The following is a 24,565-nucleotide window of genomic DNA, read 5'->3' on the forward strand; positions in this document are numbered from 1 at the left end:
GGCTACCTTCTACGAGTTCCTGCTTGTATATTAAGAACTGAAATCAAATTCTGCTTGACAAGTGAATCCAAAAACAATATTGAGCCTACAGATAATATTCGAGAAACCATTTTGTACAATGTCACCTAATTCATTGTAAATGAATTTCACTTTTTTTAAATGTTTTCAAAATCAACCATTTCCATGTTTGAAAGTAATTAAATAAACACTAAAAATTCGTAATAAACATTGATTTTCATCTAATTTAACCTGTTTTCAATCATGTAATAATAATAATATAATAATTTCTGTAATATTTTGAAAAAAAGACTTACAGAAAAAAGAAATAACCTTCCTACTTTAAATTTTCCATAGGCAACCATAAAACCTTATATTTTACGATTGTATTTCCATTTTTTATAAAGTAATGAATCATATTATTATTCTTCAAAGAAAATTCTTCACATGCTTTATCTAAAAAATAAAATAAAATAAATACATTTAATTAGGATGTTTATAAATTATTGTCACCACTCAAACAGCTCATCATAGTGCGTATCAATTTTATTTTGGAACAATCCTTTAATTTTATTTTAGGATTAGTTACTTAAAATTGTTTGATTGTTATAACTGTAGAATTTAGATTAGAAATAAAACAGAATCCAACGTAAAAGTTTTTAATATTTAAAGGTAGCCTTTCAAGAGAAACTGCATGACTTGGTATTCCGAACTAAAGAACCCATGTTTCTGTTTAATTCAATATCAAACTCTGTATATATAGCGGATATAATTTAATTCAACTTATACCGGGTATCTCGACCGTTAATGCTTTAACCTTTTAAAGTCCTCTGTTTGACATGAAATAACGCTAATACGGTAAGGATCGATATACTAAGGTCATAGGAAGTCAGGCTCGAGCCTTGAGCAAACCTTGAACTTACAAGGTACTTACTTTCACAGCCAGCGCCCGCCACAACACCTGTGGTATACTGGTCTCAGATCACTGTACTCCCTGCACACGGCATGGCTACGGTTCTGGTCTGGCTGATCTCGCTCGCTGCGCTCGTTCACGGGTATAGCCTATCATTTATTTTATTTAGAATTATTATCATACTTTCAGTGACACATTCACTAATTTAATAGCTCTGAAACTATCTTGAAATTTTACACACATGCAAGAAAAGTCACCTATTGTCAGCTTTAAAACATTTTAAAATTTACAAAAGTGCCAAAACTAATCCTAATATATTATTAAATGACAAAGATTGTCTTAAAAAATTATTATTTATATAGACTTTTAAACGACATACATTGATCACATATAAAATTAAATATACAAAAATTAGCCGTCAAGGTAGTTAAATATATTAAAATTTTATTTCAATTATTTATTTTCCTAATTTACCTTAACCTACAAGTGGCTGATGGTGAATTCTTAGAATTTGAAATGTATATTGTACAAAATAAAATATATATCAGAAAATGCTAAAAAGGTTTATTATTGTATAATTGTATCACTTTGAGATGCTACATCTGTAATATCTAAAACTTAATTTCGAAAAGTTTTATAGACTTCAATTATGGAACTTACCAATTACTGAAAAATTTGAATGTATACCAAAAAGGACTGTTTTCAACAAAGCTAAAAGCCCCCTGGTGTTTACCTTACAACTGATGAAATAACGATTTTCAAAGTTAAATGACAAATGAAATGCAAATATCATTTTTAAAAGATTTTTTATAATGAACAGTTTAATGCCGTGAAATAACGACCATTCAGTATAGAATTACTAAACTTGTTATGAGAACTTTTAGCTATCATGGATACTATACTACTATAATACTATGTGCAATTAAAACTTCCTCGTGTCCGATATACATACATACAACGTGTTCTTTCGGAGAAAACCGGATAACACTAAACGAATTATCGAGAAAAAACTTGTCATTAGAGTATTATCCTACTAAAAATATGGCAGTTGAAATATTTATCACGCACCATAAAGATCTTACTTTATTACTGTTATTTATTTATATATTATTGTAAATATACTAATCAAACTATAGCACTTGCTATAATAAATAATTTCATTGTTATATTATAATTTTATCAACACGTAAACAATATTTCGATCTGTTGCGTACAGGTTAAAACTATAAAAAATACTCTCAAACTGTTCACAAATTAAACGAAAACGTTTTGAACAAATTCTAAGCTTGCCTACTTTTTATCACTAATAGCTAAAGTGGTGGTTTACGCAATCGAGTTTTTAAAAATAAGCTAAGACGAGGTCGGAAATGGGATTAAACATCTAAAGACACTGTGGTCGGTGAGGTTACCAAGGTTTTATCATACTTGAAAGAAAATTAAAACTTTTTACACGCGTTATTTAATTTTTATAATATAAAAACTCAACATAGTAATACTATCAAGTTTACGTTCAATAAACAGCTGTTTTGTTTCATGTACTCCTAGAACAATTTTGTCAGTTGTTATTGTAGCGCTTGTTTACCTGTTTGCAGCTGTGTAGTGAGTCATGTAATTAAATGTATAAATAAACCAACTTTATTAATCAATATTGGGTTGCTCTGTAAACTATAATTTAATTCAATATCCATGTTATTCGATTTTCCCCACATCCGATGTATCCGGTATCCGGTTTCATTTAGCCGGTCCAGTTAAACGTGCTAGTACATCCTTACTTTACCCTGTATAAACCCAAGTTACCAGTATCAACCGTTTGCTAGGACAATAGTGTGATAGAGTAACTACATATCTTATCCGGATTCTGGATATATATGGGTTAATTCGGACTTATATTTTATTTTTCTAATATCAGCCATGTATGGTTTTAGTTATAAATTCTATTTTGTAAAAATTAGTTCTAAAAAAGGAGTTGTAATGAATCTTAACACATTTTATAAGAAATCTAGTTCAATTATTTTAGAAATAGGCTAAGGATTATGTGGTGGTTCAACTTATGATAATAAGAGTATGTACGCTAAAAAGTCGTTTAATAAAGGTAACAATTTTGTCTTGTAGTCATACAAAATGATGTACGGAAGTATAGCTGTTTAAACGATATTCGAGCACAGGATGCAAAGAATTTAGGAATTGGAGGAATTATAAAACTACAGCATTTTTTGTAGATCCAGATGGTAAATAAACGTCTTTGTTCAAAGTGAACTATCTATGTATGCACATAAATGAGGTAATACTTGAACCAAAAACACACGAATTACATTCTCGGCCTTGGTTTCCGACGTTCCTTGTGTTAGTATGTAATTATATAAGAAATAATATAGAGCACATTATGAAAATCTATACATACGAATATACTATCAAATAATTGTGAGATGACAATATTTTCTTCTAAGAGTATCAGTCTTCAACGTGTATGGAGTGTTTGAATAAGCACATGTGAAGGGCACAAAGATACGCACATATGCCGGAGACAAAATACGTGTTTAGAATAAATGTGGGAATAAGTATATTTTTAGCGCTAGATAATAATAAAAATGTGCTGTAACTTAAATATAATTTACATTTTTATTTTTTTATTATTATTATTTCTAGGAAGGACCCTTTTAGTGAAACTGGGATCATATCCAGAGGTTTCAAAATTGAACCATTAACTTTAATTTGTGTTTGGAAAGATTCGACCTTGTGTCTCCGTCCGTACTGGGTGACATTTATCCTGCTGCCTGTTGAAGATGTATGCAAGATATTAACTTGCTGCATGCCGCATAGGGTTTTAACGCTCGTGAGCCTAGCTATCTTTACGAGAGACTCTCTTTCCGTGACGGGTTTTCTCAGCTCATGATTCGCATTGGTGGATTTAGTGAACTTCGAATTGGGGAGGAAAAGATTTTAATATGTTGGTCCAAAATGGACAACGGGCTTCCCGATAACCTTAAAACACTGTCGAATATCTTGAGTACTTAAAATTATTACGTTTAAGTGACGATATATTTTCTGAAAAACTAATGTATGAGAGAAACGCTAGCGAACAAAGACATTTTGAATGATTGATTGGATCAAGTTTCCATGAGCCCATGGTACAGACTTGACTTCTTTCAAATAGTTGTAAGGCTACGTTTCTTGTTTATTCTTTAAAAATAACATGATGACTTTAAAAATGCTGTTTCAGCAAAATGAAACGCAGTAAAGAATATATGTTCTTATTGCTTCAAGTATTATAACGGCATAGAATCAATAACTGTGGTTACCTGATTGAACTTCCCACACATTCACTCTTTAAATATATTCTGCATCTGTTATTTAAAATTTTTTCATGAGAATATCCTAGCATTACGATTTAGTTAAGGTTTCAATAGAAATGTAAATGAATGTGTATGGTTTAAAAGATAAACTTTTCTGTCATTTTTTGTTTAATTGTAATAAATCTCCTTAATGTATATTAAAATTTCGACTGTAACATTAAAAATATATCTAACGTTAAATGTATCTTACTAATTCTAGGCGTACACAAAACTTTGACTTTTTATGTAAGTAGCCAGGATGGTTTCTATTAATGCTGTGAAATTTTGAGGAACATTTCCAGGAAGAGTGCAATAATTTAGAGGAAATTTAAATATATTCACTTGAACAATTGATTAATATTAAGTATATAAGTTAATTATTTATGAAGAAATGAATGTGCGGTTAAGATAAAATGTGTTTTAATTCATGTTGTTAAATCAATTAAAACATACACACTGCCAAGCAGTTCTGATCTGAGAATTAATCAATTCTGTATTATGGCAGACTTAGAGACGAGTTCATAGTTTCTCTTGCACAAACACAAGCCGCAATATTCAATGAGAGCATATTTTGTTTTTACAAAAATAATTAATTTTACTTATAACATATTACGTACACAAAATGGATTGTGTACTAGTTACAAACTTTTTACTGTATATTATATTAAGAATAATCACGCTCTTCTGTAAACTTTTAATGACATTTTTTACTAGCATTGTTGAAATAGTTTTTGAGGAACCCGCACGCAATAATGCACATATTTGACGCTTTGTCTAAAAACCATATTTTTTATTAATCTTATGTATACAAAATAAGGAGTTAAAACTGGCTAAAATGTTCTCTAATAACCAAACCACTGTTATTTGAATTTTCATGGTGGAAGTTACGGATTAAGGACCACGTTTAGTTTGTTATTAATTCATTACTACGGGCGGTTCCTCTCGAGACTCAACACAACTCTTGCAAACCTCTGTAATGAGAGACGTTGAGAAGTATTCAAGGATCTCCACTTGTTGGAAAGCGACTAAGCAAAACTTCAAAAACCAGAGGTAGCAACTCAATTCAAGCACACCATGGTTAAAGCACCCTTCCCTCTGTTTTGTGTTAACTTTTTAATAATAACGAGAGTCTCTATTAATATTCTCCATTTTTCCACTATTTATTTAGGCTCGTAGAATTTGCTTCACAAAATACTCGTAATTAAAATCACGTGAATTAAGCCATTGTACTTGGCCATGAACTGGCTGTACTAGCAGGCCTTTTTATTGTAGGCCTATAAAAGTAAAGTTGAAACTCGTTCAATTTTACGTAATTATATTTATTCGTAAAGTTAGTAATGATAGGTAGGTCATGTTGAAGATATAATTAATGGCATTCGAATACTTTTTAATTTTTTAAATATTTTTAAAGATTATTTATAAAAAGTCTTTAACTTTCGTGTAATTTACCGTTGAAATATTCAAAATGTATTCACATTACGATAAACTAAAGAGTATCTCAGTGCGAATGAAAAATATATATAATTAAAATTAGTCATCTCCCATACCGCTACGATCAAAAATAAGTCTGTAAAAGTGAATGAGGTTTAACATCGTCCTTATGGAGAAAAACTCAAGATCGTTTCACTATAGCCGACTTTTAAATTTTTCATAACCTACAATAAAACCTTAATATTTAACAAGCGGTAATTATAACATTCCCACGTTCAAACATAATGAACTCGCCGCTTTTGTGCTAAATAAATATGTAGATCTTGATTTATTCGAGAATATAGGATATTTCGTCTCCGCTATGAAGACCACTTCTTGTTAAAGTTTTCATAGAATTGTTTTCGAGTTACAACCGAATAAATTTTACGACCAAGCACTAACCCGCTAGTCAACATTATAGTTACCGGGGCGAGTGGGACCTGAGGGAGTCGTTCTCAACTGCATTCTCTTCTATCCATCTTAATAAATTTAAATAAACCAACCAAATTTATAGATTTAGAATATACGTTTTTGACAAAATCACGAAAGATAAAAACAAGCGTATTACAAGCAGACAATGTAAGGGTCTTCCAAACGTCATTAATTAAATTTAAAAAGAATTGTCCGTTGGTATTGTGCTTTAATGATTTGTGTTTCGTTTAGTGGTTTTAAGAGTTTTATGTAACAAATTTTATGTTTCGTTGTTAAAGATCTCTAAAAAACTAAACCACACCGTTTAAAGTGTTATTCAACGATGTTTACTATCATTAGTTTTATATAATATTCTGCTTTTATATTAATTTAAACTCTGTTATTCAATGCTCCATTTTTATGTCGAACGAAAATAATAACAATTTATACATCGATAAATATTGTAATTATTAAATTCCACCTTGAAGGTGATTCTCCACAAAGAATAAGACGTTCGTGGCATCATCATGAAAGCGACCTCTAAAACATCACCACAGGTTATAAGTTACAAAAATGCTATTATGCCCGATTATTTTGCAAATACTGATGGAACTCCATGGATCTGTAAAATATGATAGGCCATGCTAGGTTTGTTGCTATACAAAGTGTAATACAGACTGTCTAATAGCCTTTGTACATATCAAAGTATAAATTTGACAAATTTAATTATGATAGTTATTATGTTATTTTAATCGTAGCTCGCAGGGTTTTCCCTCAAGCGCAAGAATCTTTCATGACTCAATATACGAGTAAGTTCTTTAAAAAAAAAACTCAACCGTTTTAACAATTTTGTGTGGTATTAGTTTGAAGAAGCAATTATGAATCTCCTTAGATTTACTAATATATTCCTTCACACGTGTCCTTCACATTTATTTAACGCGCAAACTTTTTTCTCTCATCTCTCTTTTTTTCTGGACCAAAAAGAAATAATAGAAATAGTGCTAAAATTATTAAATTTTAGAAATTGTGTCTCCCTTAAGTACATGAATTTTGTTTCTCTATCATAACAATTTCTTGTTAGCTGAGCGTTAGAGAGGCACTATCACTCCAGAAGCTGAAAAACTCATTTACGCCTGTCTGTAAGCACGGTATCTCAAAAAACATATATACCGTATGTATAGACCTGAAATTTTGCATGAAGCTTCTATTTGTATACGATTATAACAAGTTTTGTGTTTGTGCATATTACTCCATGGAATTTATCTGAACGTTTGCGAATATTTTTCATTGGTTTTATAGGTAACCATTATTGCAATTAATGAAAGAAATTATAGAATAAATATACAAGCAATACGAAAACAAGCTCAGTTTACTCATAAAAGATTTTAAAATGTGGCAAATTTACACATGTAGCCTAATTATTCCACCATAACCAACGTAATGTTAGGGTGATTTTGTGGGTAGAATGTTATTGTTTAAACACTCATACGAAACGCAATTTAGTGATCAAAAATGTAAATGTATTGTGTTCCAAGATATTTCCAAAAATATGTCATCTGCATAGTTGAAATTTTCTATGAAACTTCAATTCTACATAGATAAGAGCGAGCATATGATATTGCATTGAATTTGGCTTCTTTCCGTGTGAGTTTCTGTCGTTTTTTTCTGTCAATAATAGAATGAGTTGTAGATTAGATTAAACACTTTGCATTGAACCTTGACATCATATGACATTAGCCATATGATATTTTAACATTGATATATAGTGGATTTGTTTGTAAGACTATTGTTACACTCCACTGGTTCCTTCGACAGACCGTTGTATCAGTTTATTTCTACATAGACCAGACAGAGTTTTATGATGGTGGATGTCCCGTCACTACATTTAGCTGATCATTAGTAATGCTTGACTAGCATATAATTCAGTGTGACATCTCGATAATGAATTGAGCTCTAAACCTGGAAATTTGTATATTTTGCTTGCCTACTACTAAGAGTTGGGGCAACATTCCCCTTCACTATGTATTTATATCCATCCGTCTCCAAGTCCGATCTCCGTTGGAATGACCGAATTTAGTGATGAATTTGAAATTTTGTACTTAACGTCTTTTCTACTTAACCAACGTTCTAGGATTTGGGTTACAGTTAGCAAAGGCTATAGTTCATTGTGATATATCAATAACGGATAATTGACAATATAGACAGTAGATAATCAGATGAAGGTCCATGTTTATCCATGGAATTTAGCTGAGCGTTATTGAAGTATCTCACTCAGTGTTCTGGCATATCTTTAGGGGGGCTGTAAACATTCCTCTTTTTTCTTTTTGGTGATTCAGACTTTCTGCAGGATATCTCGAGATTGATAAGAGCTAAGGACTAGAGTTAATCCTGATACGTAACAGGATCTGTAGTGTACTCTCATCTTGTTTTAAAAATTACAGGACCAATTTAACTATTTTACATCATACATATATAATTTTCAGTCAAATTATAATCTCTTTTTCAAAGATAATTCTGTTTTAGTTAACTTCTAACCGATATAACTTAATATACTTTGTCGTAATAGTAAAAATAAGAATGGTTAAAATATTCACAGAAATTACGTTAAAAAAAGACACTTCTCATATGTAGAAAATAATATATGACGTAGCGTGAAACAATGATGAATAATAAATAACATTTTTTCAATAAATATAGTTGTTATGATATTATTTTATTACATTAATTTTAATCAAAATAATATTTTTATTTCATTTATTACGTGTGCAGAGTGCTTTTCATCAATATCAGAGAGTTTGTAGGTATTAGTTTCATCAATACAACATTTATACTATTATCAGCACTTTTAAGGTAGTAGTGGTCAATTTTTTGACTTAGTAAATGTTTATTACGTTGTATTTTATTTATTTATTCACTTAAACCTGTTAACTAAATAAATAAAATAATCTTTTATTTATCTTTATTTGTTATTAATAAGTGTATGATATTGATGCCCACAACATTGAATATAACAGAATGAATAATATCTACAAGACATTACATACAAAGAAGCTGATTTCAAGTAAATATACTAACTTTGCTAACTTTTCACAAGGATAGTAGCGTTGCTAATGTTTGTACCTTTTATACTGGTGATGCAACATCAACCCTAGAAGTTTCAAAAATACCCTGAAGATTATAGAACCCGTGTACTAACTTCTGTGTTCCGAAAACAGATTAAGCTGATTAAAAATTTGAATATATATATATATATATATATATATATATATATATATATATATATATATATATATATATATTGTATATTTAAATGGATCAGTATAGTATTCTTATATAGTGTACGTATACTATAGTTCTTTAATTTACAATACGTTACACATATAAGCAGTCAATAATTTAAAATAAATTAAGTATTATTTTCTACAAATATCTCTTCAAATTGTTACAAATTTTCATACCATTCTATATTCAAATTTGTTTAATAATCACCATTCATTTTAATGTATTAACCAACACTCACAAGTAAGTAAAATATATTTTAATAAAATTAACCGCAAAAGACTTTTTTACTCTATTGTGGATTCAAAAATCACTTAAATAATTGCATCGTGTAAGAATTAATTTGCTTTCTATAACCATTATCCTACTTTTTTAAATTTGTGAGTATTGTTCTAAAAAAAATTTCCTTTCACATCTAGCATAATTATAATGAACAAGCATTCGATTGTTATGAGTACTTGAAGTACGGTAAAAGAATCGATAAATGACAAATTCAGGGTCTATAGAATCCGTTACTGTCTGGTGGGCATGGACCACCAATGACAATGGCGTGTCCTCGGCCGATCCGCTCGACTATGACCTGGAGGTCACGTGATGGTGACCTGTACTGTACACTGTAGAATACCAGACTGAGGTAAGGCCGCTCGTCCGATACGGGCAAGGGTTATGTTATACTGCCGGCAATACTCGATTTATGAGGCTAGTCGTTTATAGCCCCTAGTAGCCATCAAGAGAAGCTAATTTGAGTTGCATGTTGAGAATGTAAATTGATGAATATGATGAGAGTACACTTGTTTCATGATATCAATATTCCTAATAATGCGTTAGTGTTTCTTGAAAACAGCTCATTAGAGTGGTAAACTTAATATTACTGTTTCACTCATTATTCTTAATTAACAGTACGTTGCCCACAGTACAAGTAACAAGTTTTACCAGCACCCAAAGTATATTTAAAGGTACACTTCCCTAAGAGTACAAAAGAACTATTTGAAATTACCGCTCTAGTTTTGGTTTAGTTGGAGGTGGGATAGCACCAAAAAACCAAATAAGATTTGTTCACTTATAATCTAACTGTTGCAACCTTAATCATAATTATATCAGCGACATAGTTAAATTTGCCAGTGATAACTAAGTAGTCGGTCTTTATCAGATAGTTTGTAGATATGAGTAATGGCTATTCAAATTATTTTGAAATTTTGCTGTAAGGTATATGCTTCTTGGACATTCAAACAAAAATTATACAAAACAACGTTTTACTTAACAAAACAATAAGAAAATCAACAATACTAGAAATTGGCATTAATTACTGATTTAGAATGATGCCAAATCTCTAATGATTAAATTTAAATTGCCGCTGTTGCAGCTGGAAAAATTTTAATAATAACAGCATCCTCTTATATTTATTGTTCATTTGTAATATATATATTTATTTAATTTACGTAACAGAACACAGAGTTAGCATCACATGTAGCGGTGTTTAGCTGCAAATCATATATTCCCACTTTCTTTAACAATTCTTTACAAGAGTTTGTACAAATAAGTCTTTTTTTCAATACAATATTACAAATTGTACTTTTATCGACATTTGGCTCAAAAAAACCGCTTGAATAGATAGCGAAAGTTAAGCTGTGTTAATAATGAGCCCAGATGGGTTAATTATGATGGGCTGACTTCCTCTCTCTTCTGTTGAACAAGCACTTTCATCTTTTAGAGTCTGTTCTCAGTTATTACTTTTCTTTTAGTTCTGTAATTCTTTGGAGGAATCTCGAGAGCACTCAAGTATGTATCTACTTGAGACTGCAGAGATTGTTGTGTTCCAATACAAGACTGCTGCAGAGTGATATAACATTCCAAAGTTAAGTTACAACTAGTGACTGAAACTCCAACAGTACTGTATTCTTATTGACGGATTCCATTATATAGAATCTCGAGAGCACTCAAGTATGTATCTACTTGAGACTGCAGAGATTGTTGTGTTCCAATACAAGACTACTGCAGAGTGATATAACATTCCAAAGTTAAGTTACAACTAGTGACTGAAACTCCAACAGTACTGTATTCTTATTGACGGATTCCATTATATAGAATCTCGAGAGCACTCAAGTATGTATCTACTTGAGACTGCAGAGATTGTTGTGTTTCAATACAAGACTACTGCAGAGTGATATAACATTCCAAAGTTAAGTTACAACTAGTGACTGAAACTCCAACAGTACTGTATTCTTATTGACGGATTCCATTATATAGAATCTCGAGAGCACTCAAGTATGTATCTACTTGAGACTGCAGAGATTGTTGTGTTTCAATACAAGACTACTGCAGAGTGATATAACATTCCAAAGTTAAGTTACAACTAGTGACTGAAACTCCAACAGTACTGTATTCTTATTGACGGATTCCATTATATAGAATCTCGAGAGCACTCAAGTATGTATCTACTTGAGACTGCAGAGATTGTTGTGTTCCAATACAAGACTACTGCAGAGTGATATAACATTCCAAAGTTAAGTTACAACTAGTAACTGAAAGTCCAACAGTACTGTATTCTTATTGACGGATTCCATTATATAGAATCTAGAGAGCACTCAAGTATGTATCTACTTGAGACTGCAGAGATTGTTGTGTTCCAATACAAGACTACTGCAGAGTGATATAACATTCCAAAGTTAAGTTACAACTAGTAACTGAAACTCCAACAGTACTGTATTCTTATTGACGGATTCCATTATATAGAATCTAGAGAGCACTCAAGTATGTATCTACTTGAGACTGCAGAGATTGTTGTGTTCCAATACAAGACTACTGCAGAGTGATATAACATTCCAAAGTTAAGTTACAACTAGTAACTGAAAGTCCAACAGTACTGTATTCTTATTGACGGATTCCATTATATAGAATCTAGAGAGCACTCAAGTATGTATCTACTTGAGACTGCAGAGATTGTTGTGTTCCAATACAAGACTACTGCAGAGTGATATAACATTCCAAAGTTAAGTTACAACTAGTAACTGAAACTCCAACAGTACTGTATTCTTATTGACGGATTCCATTATATAGAATCTAGAGAGCACTCAAGTATGTATCTACTTGAGACTGCAGAGATTGTTGTGTTCCAATACAAGACTGCTGCAGAGTGATATAACATTCCAAAGTTAAGTTACAACTAGTAACTGAAACTCCAACAGTACTGTATTCTTATTTACGGATTCCATTATATAGAATTCTAGAAAATGCTCTGAATAAAATAATAAATAATCATACCTTTTTATACGAGATGCGTCCTATGTTTTGGTATTATATACTAGTAACATAAATAAGTTTATAATTTGTATAGACTACTTATAATAAAACGCCAGTAATTGAAGAATTCAATCATTTCGCCTGAGATGACTTTTTAAAACCTAGTGAACTTGCCGTGTGCAGTCTCGTTATGAAGGATCCGGTAGTGTCGTTGTCAACGCCTCTGTCCTTCTGTGCGATAACGTTCGTAAAGAGTTAAAACTTGGAACATAGTTTCCTCTTGGTACAAGGACAAACGCTATGATTATGGGATCAAGTGATAAAAGCAGTCCGTCTGTACGACTTTCTATATCTTATCACTTGATAGGAAGGTCTTCTAAACCTAAAAACTTGGTATGTAGGATCCTCTTGGTTTAAAAAAAGAACTCTATTGATTTAGTGATAAAAATATACTCATATTGTTTATTGTTATTACTATAGCATGCATGTTTCTCATAATATTCTAAAATACTACTGGTATTACAAAGTGTCGTGCTTTTTTTATAAATTTTCATTATACCTAAGGTTCAATAGGACGATATTCAAAAAAATAATTCTTTGTTGTTGTGATTGTATTAAGCGTCGGAATGGGATATTATATTTATATAAATAAATATATTATAAATATAAATCTAGTACAAATTAAATAGTCCCGATAATTAGTAAAATAATAGAATCCTGTTTAATAAGGCAACTTTTTCAGTATTTAACATGAAACAATTTGATCTATCCTTATCAATTTGGCTTTAGACCAAATCACTTCACTGTAATGGGTGTTGAAGCAATTATTGAGGTTGTCTTGAATTGTTTTGAAAATAAGCTGGTGGCTGGAACTACACTGATCGATTTGAGCAAGGCTTTTGACACAAATGTACATTGTATGTGTATATACTCAACATGTTTCTTAATCCAGCTATCCATGTTTCAGGCTTGGCCCGTGTTCGAGTAAGAAGGAAGATGTGGGCGCACATCTGGTGAAGCGAATGTACGAAGAGATCCAACAAGGTGAGTGTGATGTGGCTCATCAAACACATTACGACAACTACGCCGTGAGCAACGGAGAGTCCTTCGACTTCATCGTGGTCGGCGGTGGATCTTCCGGGTCCGTCGTGGCTAGTCGTCTTGCTGAAAATCCTCACTGGAGCATCTTGCTTCTTGAGGCCGGTGGCGACCCCACAGTAGCTTCCGAGATCCCTGGACTCTTCGCGGCCTCACAAGATACAGACATCGACTGGCAACACAAGACCCACCCACAGGACGGTGTATTTCTGGGACTGGAGGAACACAGAAGTGCCATATCTCGGGGTAAGGTGCTTGGAGGATCGAACACATTGCAGTATTTTGATTACGTCAGAGGCAATCCAAAGGATTACGACCATTGGGAGAAGTACGGAAACGAAGGATGGGGATATCACCAAGTCCTTCCTTACTTTAAGAGATCTGAAGGTATGAGAGCGAAAGAAATCATCAGTGATCCAAAAGTTGAGAAGTATCATGGTAGAGATGGACCTCTGACGGTGGAATCGATAAGAGATGAGGGGATGTCTTCCCTGGAAGCGGCGTTGTCCAAAGGTATGGAAGAACTGGGCTATCACACTCACACAGATGTAAATGCCGATGCCCATGATGGTTTGTTCGTGATTCAAGGAACCCTCCGACACAAAAGAAGGTGCAGTGCTGCTAAAGCCTTCTTGTCTGAAAGTAAACCTAATTTAAAAATTGCGAAAAATGCACATGTTTTGCAAATATTGATCCAGAATCGTAACAAATCGGCGTATGGCGTTGAACTAGTTCAAGACGGAGGCGAGCATAAAAGAGTACGAGCTAACCGAGAAGTGATTTTGGCTGCTGGAGCACTGAACACTCCAAAGCTGCTTCTTCTCTCTGGAATCGGAGAGCAAGAGGCTCTTCAAAAACACGTAATTGAACCTATTTGTTTACTTGAAGTCGGTAAGAATTTACAAAACCACGTCCAGTTCCCAGGAATTTTCTACGCTTTCCCTCACATAATTCACGAAGAGCCTCATATAACTCGACATCTTGTCGAATATCTAACCCATTTTACTGGACCTCTATCACACTCAGGTCCGGTGAGAACCATAGGGTTCATAAATGCTGATGATGACAACTATGCAGATATTGCTCTACTTCCAGCGTTTTTCGGTAGAAACTCCTCTGATCTTCACGGTTTCTTGAACGCGAGAAGAATAATTCCGGAGATACAAGAGTACTACTTGAAAGTAAACGCAAAAGCACCTGTTCTAGTAATAACTCCCGCTCTGCTAAGACCTAAGAGCAGGGGCAAGGTTGAACTTCACAGCACAAATCCTAAGGATGACGTTGAGATCTTGCCTAATATTCTCGGCCACGAAGAAGACGTTGAGAAACTTCTCAAAGGAATATCTTTTGCTGCTAAACTCTCTGAGACAAAGGCTTTGAAGGAACTGGGGGCAGAACTGCATTACGCCGATATCCCGGCTTGCAGAGAACACGCTCCCCCGACCCCAGAGTACTTAGGATGTGCTCTGAAGCACATCGCCATGACGTCACACCACCCCAGCGGCACGTGCAAGATGGGTCCGGAGAGCGACGAGCACGCAGTGGTCAGCCCAAGACTGAAGGTGTACGGCCTCAAACATCTTAGGATAGCCGACATGAGTGTGGCACCCTCTGGAGTGAGTGGCAACACCAACATAGCCGCCATCATGATCGGAGAGAAAGCCGCCGACTTGATCAAAGAAGACTGGGAACATCATGCTGAGATAAACCATCACGAGACCGTCAACGATCACCATCTGCCACCATTAGTCAAACATTGAGGTGACTCAATGTCACTACTGTTGAGAAGACTTCCTACTATTTAAACTGACAGTCATTTATTATATGAGAAAATAATCCACATAAAGATTAATCACGTATATTTAACTACAGGTTACTTTATTTTTATGTGTTTTTTACGATGATCTTATAACTTATAACTTACCTATGTAACTGGTTAAATTTCTTTCAAGATCTACTAAGAGCATAATACTGAAGTACATCATCTCGTTTCCAATTCGTGTGTTATAATTAATCAATTTCTCAGAATTGTAGTTGCAGAAAGGATTTCTGGGTTGCATTATTTCATGCATATTAACCTTAATTTATCAATGAAATGGTCAGTGCAGTCTTAAATACTTTTTCTCAATAATTGCGGTATGTCACTGACATTAAACTAAGAATATTTTTCTCTAATAACTAATGATATAACGATAATAACAATTATTGATAACTATTTCGTTACAACACTTCAACAATATTTCCCCAACATAGGTATTTACGCAAAAATACAAAAACTTATATTCTGACATATTATGCCAGCACATTTTTTTAATACTTTAATTTATTTTTAACATAACAACTTTAATAACCTATAGTCGTTTTAAAAAAGAGATGTAAAATAATCCGCATCGCTTATATTTTAAAATAAGAACAAAATCAACTAAGATTCTGTGATTACAAATTGAGGACACAAAACTATTGTAAATGGTATAAATATTTCAAAATACATTAAATAAAAATATTGTACCGGTAATTAAAAACAACTACTACATGTTTTTTGTGTATGTTAAAGCTATGGATAGCAATAACATAAAGTAAATAATAACAAATTTGTAATAGTGAAATAAGCTATGTATACAATTATATGAGTAGTAACTATTGATCAATCTATCACACTAGTAAAGATGTTATGCATTAAGGTTAATAGTTAATACATGATTTAAAACAATGAAACCGAAAAATGTATCATCAAATAGTAAACATTATATTTAAAAATCAAACTATATCACTTGTTTAAAAAAACACTATCCCGATATAAGATCTACAATCCAGGAAATAACAACTTTTTAAAAGGTGTTTCATGTAATTTGTTTCACTAAGAGGCACTATACGAGTAGAAATTGGCGGAGTATTGATCAAAGTTTCGTGCATTAGGGCGTGTAATATATCTTTACATTAGCAAGAGAGTATCAAACGTAGAACTATTTAGAAACTAGTGTATTACTAATATCTGGTGATGCGTGATACCAAGTCCTACTACAACGAACAACCCCATACATTAGGATAAGCAACCCTTCACCCAAGAAAATACACTATATTTTAAAAGTGATTGCACTTGCCGCATATCTCATAATTATTATAACGAGTATTTTTACTAATTTATAATTTTTTTAATCCTTATACATATTTATTTTAGATTTATATTAATAACTGTAACATACGTATCAATATCAATTTTATACATCCGTATATACATATTTGGCTGTAGAGTATTCTTAAAATGTATTTGATCTATAGTACTTAGTATATAATTATATAAACTCTCTCTAATCTATAAATAAGGAACAATTATATTTATTTAACTAATAAATAAAAGCCATCTAGTTAAATGATTTTTAGATATGGAACAATTTTAAGAGCACCATACGAGGGCTCGTATAATTATTATTTTTTGTCTTTTATATGTATGATTGATATTGAGGAATTAATTCATTTTTTCAATATGAAGATAGTAAAAAATATTTGCATTATTTTTCGTTACTAGAATGTTGGAATTATCCACGATATAACTTTTCAATGTTCAGATTATTAATATAATGTTGTAGGAGTTGTCGAAATGTAAATTATATTCATTACATATTTATGTGACGTTCACTCCTTACCCACCGCGTCAACGATTTCATAATTAATTTTTATGTTTTTTAAATGCATCTATATTATTTTCATAATGGTCTTAATTTTTTATGGGTAATCATGCTAAACTTTACTGTGTAGTAAAAGGAACCTGAAGGTATAACATAAAATTTAATTAGTTACAATTCATTTTTAAAGATTGTTTCATATGTGAGTGTTATTGTGCGTCGTGTCCTGTTTATCTTTATCAGTATTATTATGCTTGTACTAGTGTAGTAAATCAGACTTAGATATAGTGATATAAACATAAACGAACTATAATACTATTAGAATACGTGCTTTATGCTGAGTGTTGTGGATTAGACTATAAATAAAGGCTGTAATTATTTTAAACTTCTGTCTATTTTCTTTCTGAGAATGTAATCCCTCTGCATAAAGATGGTCCCCTTTCATTCCTAGGAATCTTACATCTGGCATCACAATTCGGAACATGTTGTCAAACATAAAGGACAATGAGAGAGCCGGTATAAGTGGGGAGGGATGCCGCAGACTTGTTTGTTATTATCACTCAAGGGGCATAATTTAACATCTGATCTTGCGTAATCCTACCTTGTTTGAAGAAGTCTGAGAACAGCAACCAAATATAAACCACCACGTGATTGTCAGCGATCATCGTCTACCAATCTTGATCGCAAATACTATAAGATCAAAAACAATGACTTACGATAACATAGTTCTTCCGTTGAAATCGTCAATCTTATGTAGATATCTTTAAATAAGGCGTCACAAGGGAAATGAAAATACAGATGTGCTTTGTCTATCTCAGTTTTATTTCATCTGATTTTTACAAATAATTGCACCACCAAACATCTCATTTTGTTGGAGAACTTTTTGTTTCTCTATTATTTTCAATGTTAAGTTAGTTTTGGTACGTCATACTTAGAAAATATTATTGTTTAGATGACAAAAAACAGTACAGAAGAGATTCATTTATTTGTTTTTTTCCAAGTAAACCATTTAACATTTTTCGTATTAAAAAAAATAAACTTTGAACAATCGTTTAAGTAAAGATTGTGTTTGTAACTACATTTTTTTCATTTTCAATTAGTCACGTTATAAATAAATATTTACATTTTATTGTTAAAACATTAATGACAATAATTAGAAAAACATAGAGTTAGTACATTTCTTATTGCATTCTAATTACAAGTTATACTTAGGATCATATAGACATATACAATGGTCCAGTCTTGTTATGTCTCCCTCACAACAATATAAAAAGGAAAATTAAATTGTCCGTTGTGATATGTACCAAAGTTCGGAGTGTCTCTTCATCTTTCACTTGCAAGTTGACCATTGATCTTTTCGTGGATTCCTGAAACACCAAAATAAAGGTTAAAGTAGGCCTAAAGTAGTTACATTTAGCTGGAAAATATATTTGAACTATTTTATTTTATTTATGTTTAAATAATTTTCTAACAAAAACGTTAGGGTGAAGAACTGGTTTTGACGACACTATTGTGGGCCTAAAATATTATCCTTTAATTTAATCCATTATAGTTCAAGTGAAGTAGAAATTTAAAAGTGTTACTGTGTAAAGATAATTGCAATTTTACCATCAAAGTTGTACTAAATGTATTCAGCATATTTGGGAAGCCGAATGTCAAATTTTATTTTATTGCTTTTATATAGTAATTGTTTTATTCGTCTCAATGTTAATTATTTTGGAATTTTATTTGGAACAGTAATACGCTGCTCGCGTTTCTTTCAATTTTTGTAAATTACCACAGAAAACAGTTGCAAGATAGAAAAATAAATAAATTAATAAATAAATATGAGCGTATTTAATTAGCATTATACACACAGAGGTGTTGGTATCAGGTTCCAGTCCACCATGCCCAACTAGGACTCATCAAAGTGTTCGTACATTCTGCAACACAGGCTCATATATCCGGACTGTAACTTATAGTATGGATGACAGGAAGTTACTCTTCTAATTGGAGTCGTCGTGATGTATTTTCTTCAACGAACTACGGTAGCAACCTTCAACTTGCTCACTACTTATAAACGATAAGTGTATTAACTGGTGAGACAGAGGGATTCTATACATCAACAAAAAATATAAAAATGGCAACTGCACACCTGGAACGTACCCACAAAGGGTCCCAGCCTTTCTGAGATACAGCCCTGTTAGCAATATTCGATGTTTAGCAAGTAATCAGTAGTCGGAATCCAAGTCTTCCACTCAATCTTGCAATTGTATCCGCGTTACCTCCACTGGAAATTGTCTCAGATCGTAATCAATGAACCTTGTGGCCAACGTTTACTCAGAGCGCGGCTTTCACTGATCCGTTCTGATATTTCTCGTCTGCCATACCTGGTTAACTTTCGTTTTCATTTCCTTCTGTAATTTTTTTCTTCATAAAAATATCTTTTTCCATATTAAAGCGTTTATTCGGTTTTTATTAAAATACAATAGTTTGTAAAACTGTATAGATATGAATTTTATAAAACACAAAATTAACCATTTGCCCACAAGTAGTTTTTATATTCAATTTCTCTCAAAGGTTATAAATATATATACTTAAATATCGTATTGTCCCTATTATTTTTAACAAGGCAAGACATATTCCCCTAAGAGTGCAGTTGGGGTCCCTTCATGGTTGCATTCTACTTCAGTTGTAATGAAATTATAAAAAAAGAAGGAAACGCTTTTTTACTAATTTTTAATTACCGCATTACGTTTTTGGTAGATTGTATCACCCATCATATATATATATATATATATATATATATATATATATATATATATATATATATATCATCTCTACCGTACCACTTGAAGTTTGTTGGTTGTCAGGTAATTAGATTTTATTAATTATAGTTTACCATTTCATAACTCTAGAATTTAATAGATTTATGCAAATTAAAGGAATATCAATACTTCAATATCAATGTAAAAAGCTCGTATTTAACTATGTTGCAGTATATTCACTATTAAGCTACTTGAGGTCTAGCTAGAGCAGAGTTTCTTAAAGTGTGGTCCACCTACTCATTAGTGGTCCGCGATCCCGCACCAGAGGGATCACTGCTGTTAATAGACGTTTTCAACCAAAAGCACTTTAAAATCGGGAGAATAATATTTCACCAAATCATGTATGGAATGGTAATTAGATAACTACTAAACACTAAAACCCCATAACTGTATTGGTCAACAAGGTTGACGATGTGTCTGAGAATGTACAATTCAAATTAGTTTCAAGTTTTAAAACTACGGAAATGTTTGCATTACAACTATACGAGAGTACAGACTTAACTGATAAATCTCACTTGCTAGCTTGAGAGCATGAGCTCATATGAGCTCATAGCTTCATAGCATGTCCGCTATGAGCACGAAAAATATATCATTGAAGATCTGCTAGTTGGTCAAAAGGTAATACATAACAATGCAAATGATGTCTTTGAAGCTCTCAATGGTTTTATTTTAAAACATGATTGGAATAAATGCGTAAGATCAGCTACTGATGGAGCTGGAGCGATGGCGGCTCGCAAAACTGGATTAATGGCACAGGTGATGCAAGTACAGTAACGTCAAATGTCAAGTGGACACACTGTTCAATACATAGAGAGGCGCTGACAGTGTACAAAATTTCAACTGAGCTTAAAACTGTATTTTATGAACTCGTCAAATTGCCAAATACATTAAGTAACGATCCTTAAACTCTCACATTCTTTCCCCAGCTATGTCAGGAAATGGGAAAGGAGTATGAACACCTGTTTTTACACACAGAGGTTCACTGGCTTTCCCGAGTAAACGTTCTTATCCGTTTTTTGAAGTAGCTAATGACGTAAACATATTTCTTTTTGATCGAAAACACGAAGAGTTCATTTTTAGAGAAAAAGTTCATGACTTTTCGTGGCTCTGTAGAATTGCGTACTTGGCTGATTTATCTACACATTTTAATGTTTTAAACTTTAAACTACAAGGACCTGATATTAACATATTCGTGGTAGAAGACAAAATCGAAGCAATGGTTGACAAACTGAAGTTTTGGGAAAATCGAGTTAAAAGAAATTCTTACACACCATTGCCTTTTTTATAGCAGTTTTTAACCAATATCTGAAGAAAGTCTACCTGTTGATGTTGAAGACATGATTGTCGAATATATGACTGACTAAGTAAGTAATTAAGGAAGTCCTTTCCTGCACCTGATGCAAATAATGGCCGTATAAGACACATTGCCAAAAACCAAGATGTTGCTAGCCTTATTGATATCTCTGAAAATAAACAAGATCAACTGGTAGCTTTGTCTTGCATTAGGGCTTTTGAAATAATCTTCAAAGAAGAAAATGACCTGTGTTTCACATAATTAGCAAAAATAGCCCTCAAACATCTTGTCCCTTATTGTACTACTAATTCTTACTGTGAACAAACATTTCCTATGCTTTGTAATATAAAAAGTGTCTTGAGGTTGAACATTTCGACAATTCCTCCAAAACTTTGGATATTATAAAATTGAAGAAACAAATTCATTCGTCCCACTGATAGGGAAGAGTTACAATGTTATATGTTTATCAAGAGGTATAGAGTAAAACCATTTACTTAATCCCAAATAATGTTGAAAATCATTACAAATGTTTTACATTTATCTTAACAATTTATTATTAAGTCTTATTGTCAATAAACATATTTAAGTGCTTGTAACTAACTTATTTATTTAAAGTCCTAATACGAAAACAGATTAAAATTAAATCTGAATTGTTATAATTGCATTTAGTATTGGAAATAAGACATTTTTGAAATTTTAATTGGTACTAATTTTTATGAATGTGAGAGTATGCCAATGTGTAGTTAATGAATTATCTACTTTAATATATTTTCCTTAAAAGTATATTTAGTATATTTTCGAGAATACCTAGTACTTAATCAAATTAAAAACATAACTGTATATTTATGTACAATTGTATGGGCAAAACTAAGAATAATTGGCATAATGGGGTTTTATGTAGGTTGATGGTTCTCAGAGACTATAGGTTCATAGATAGGGGTCCGTGATGCGCTTGACTTGGTCTAGAGGAGTTTCACGACATTTACTGTTAGCCACTCAGTATTCAGTTAGACGGCGGTGACGAGTATTTGTGTTTAGCTTGCCATGATAATACACATTTTTAAGGTTTTGGTATTACTAATAGACTCAGTGACTTATTTGATTAATGATTCTCAGCCCATTATATGATCGTCAAACAATCAAATATTTTTTTGCCATGACTATGTATAGGATATTATAAAATATACGATATTATTCAGTACATACATATACTCGTATATATATATATGTGTGTGTGTGTGTGTGTGTGTGTGTGTGTGTGTGTGTGTGTGTGTGTGTGTGTGTGTGTGTGTGTGTGTGTGTGTGTGTGTGTGTGTGTGTGTGTGTGTGTGTGTGTGTGTGTGTGTGTGTGTGTGTGTGTGTGTGTGTGTGTGTGTGTGTGTGTGTGTGTGTGTGTGTGTGTGTGTGTGTGTGTGTGTGTGTGTGTGTGTGTGTGTGTGTGTGTGTGTGTGTGTGTGTGTGTGTGTGTGTGTGTGTGTGTGTGTGTGTGTGTGTGTGTGTGTGTGTGTGTGTAAATACACAAAAATAATGTTTTAAACAAAACAAATCATGTTAAACATATATCTCCAAAATACCAAATTCTATACGTTTAGTTTATATACATATTCACTACGATTCTGATCGGGATATCAACAAGCCATTAAGGAGAGTGAGTTCACCTGCATATTGTATACGTGGATGGTCTCAGGGGTGATGATTTGCATCCGACAAGATAATTACTCGCCTATTCGTGCTGGCCACATCAAACTCACTCACGCCCACTTGAGCACACGCATTACCCACATATCGTTAATATCAACACGCCATTATGGAGAGTGAGTTTACCTGTATACAGCATACATGGCGATGTCAGGGCTGATGATATGCATCCGACAAGATAATTACTCGCCTATTTGTGCTGGCCACATCAAACTCACTCACGCCCACTTGAGCACACGCATTACCCACATATCGTTAGTATCAACACGCCATTATGCAGAGTGAGTTCATCTGTACAAAATAAAGTATACTGCGTTGACCATAGCATACTGCTCGACAGACTTGGATCCCATGGCATCAGAGGCGTACACCTTAAATGGCTTAGCTCATTTCTAAGTCATAGATCCCAAGTTATCCAAATATGAAATCAATCGTCAAAACCAATATAACTGAATTACGGTGTTCCCCAGGGATCCATTCTCAGTCCTGTGCCTTTCCTACTTTATGTCAACGACATAGGATCATCACTTCTGCATGGAGAACTAGTGCGGTATGCTGATTATACAACTCTCTTTTTTAGCGCAATATCAAGTGAAGTGTTGGAACAACAGGACTTTTTGACATCAATAACTGTGTGCAATACCTCCAAAGCCTCAATCTCGCAACAAACACTTCAAAATCCAACGTTTTTAATTTTGCTTTACGCGATATAGGCAACCATTGTGGACCTGCCGTCTTGTTAGCTGATTCCACACTGGAAGAAGTCCTCTCTTCAAAATTCCTAGGAATACACCTTGATCGAGGGTTGACTTGGAATGAGCACATCAATCATGTTTGCGCAAACATTTCCTCAGGCATTTATGTCTTGAGATCCTTAGCAAAATACTGCCCAAGTCAGGTACTGATAACGGCGTATTATGGCCTAATTTTCCCCATTTGTCCTACGGAGTGGTCCTGTTGGGAGCGTGCGCAAGCTCTCAGTTTCAGAGAGCATTCAAACTCCAAAAAGAAGCTATTCGAATAATCGCAAAAATAAAATTCAGAGAGTCGTGCAGGCAAGCTTTTAAGGAATTACAGCTGTTAACTCTCCCGTGTCTGTACATTTTAGAAATCACTTTGTTTTTTTGTTTTGTATGTACAAGTGTGCCTTAACCAGAGGCCGGGACATGCATATGCATGAGTCACGAGGTAAAGAACTACTACGAACTGCGAGACACAGAACAGTGGTTTTGAACACCTGTCCTCGCAGGTAGATCTTGATTTTATTAACAGACTGTCAAATTCAATAAAAAATTCCCTACGGCCAAGGCGTTCAAAATACGCCTTAAACACCTTTTGGTGTCACAAGCATTTTATAATGCATGAGAATTTGTAGCATTTAACTGGGAGACCGCCCAATTACA

The 24,565-nt window shown here is 32.9% G+C and overlaps 1 protein-coding gene across 1 annotated transcript; it reads left to right on the plus strand.

Moving 5' to 3' along the window:
- The first annotated feature begins 961 nt into the window (after positions 1–961).
- LOC124354984 (glucose dehydrogenase [FAD, quinone]-like) lies at positions 962–17,748 on the plus strand. Its single transcript, XM_046805829.1, has 2 exons — positions 962–1,052; positions 13,610–17,748. Exons 1-2 carry the CDS (start codon positions 1,003–1,005, stop codon positions 15,498–15,500), a joined length of 1,941 nt encoding a protein of 646 aa, XP_046661785.1. The 5' UTR covers positions 962–1,002; the 3' UTR covers positions 15,501–17,748.
- The last annotated feature ends 6,817 nt before the right edge of the window (positions 17,749–24,565 follow it).

This window comes from Homalodisca vitripennis, chromosome 2, assembly GCF_021130785.1.
Source record: "Homalodisca vitripennis isolate AUS2020 chromosome 2, UT_GWSS_2.1, whole genome shotgun sequence".
NCBI lineage: Eukaryota > Metazoa > Arthropoda > Insecta > Hemiptera > Cicadellidae > Homalodisca > Homalodisca vitripennis.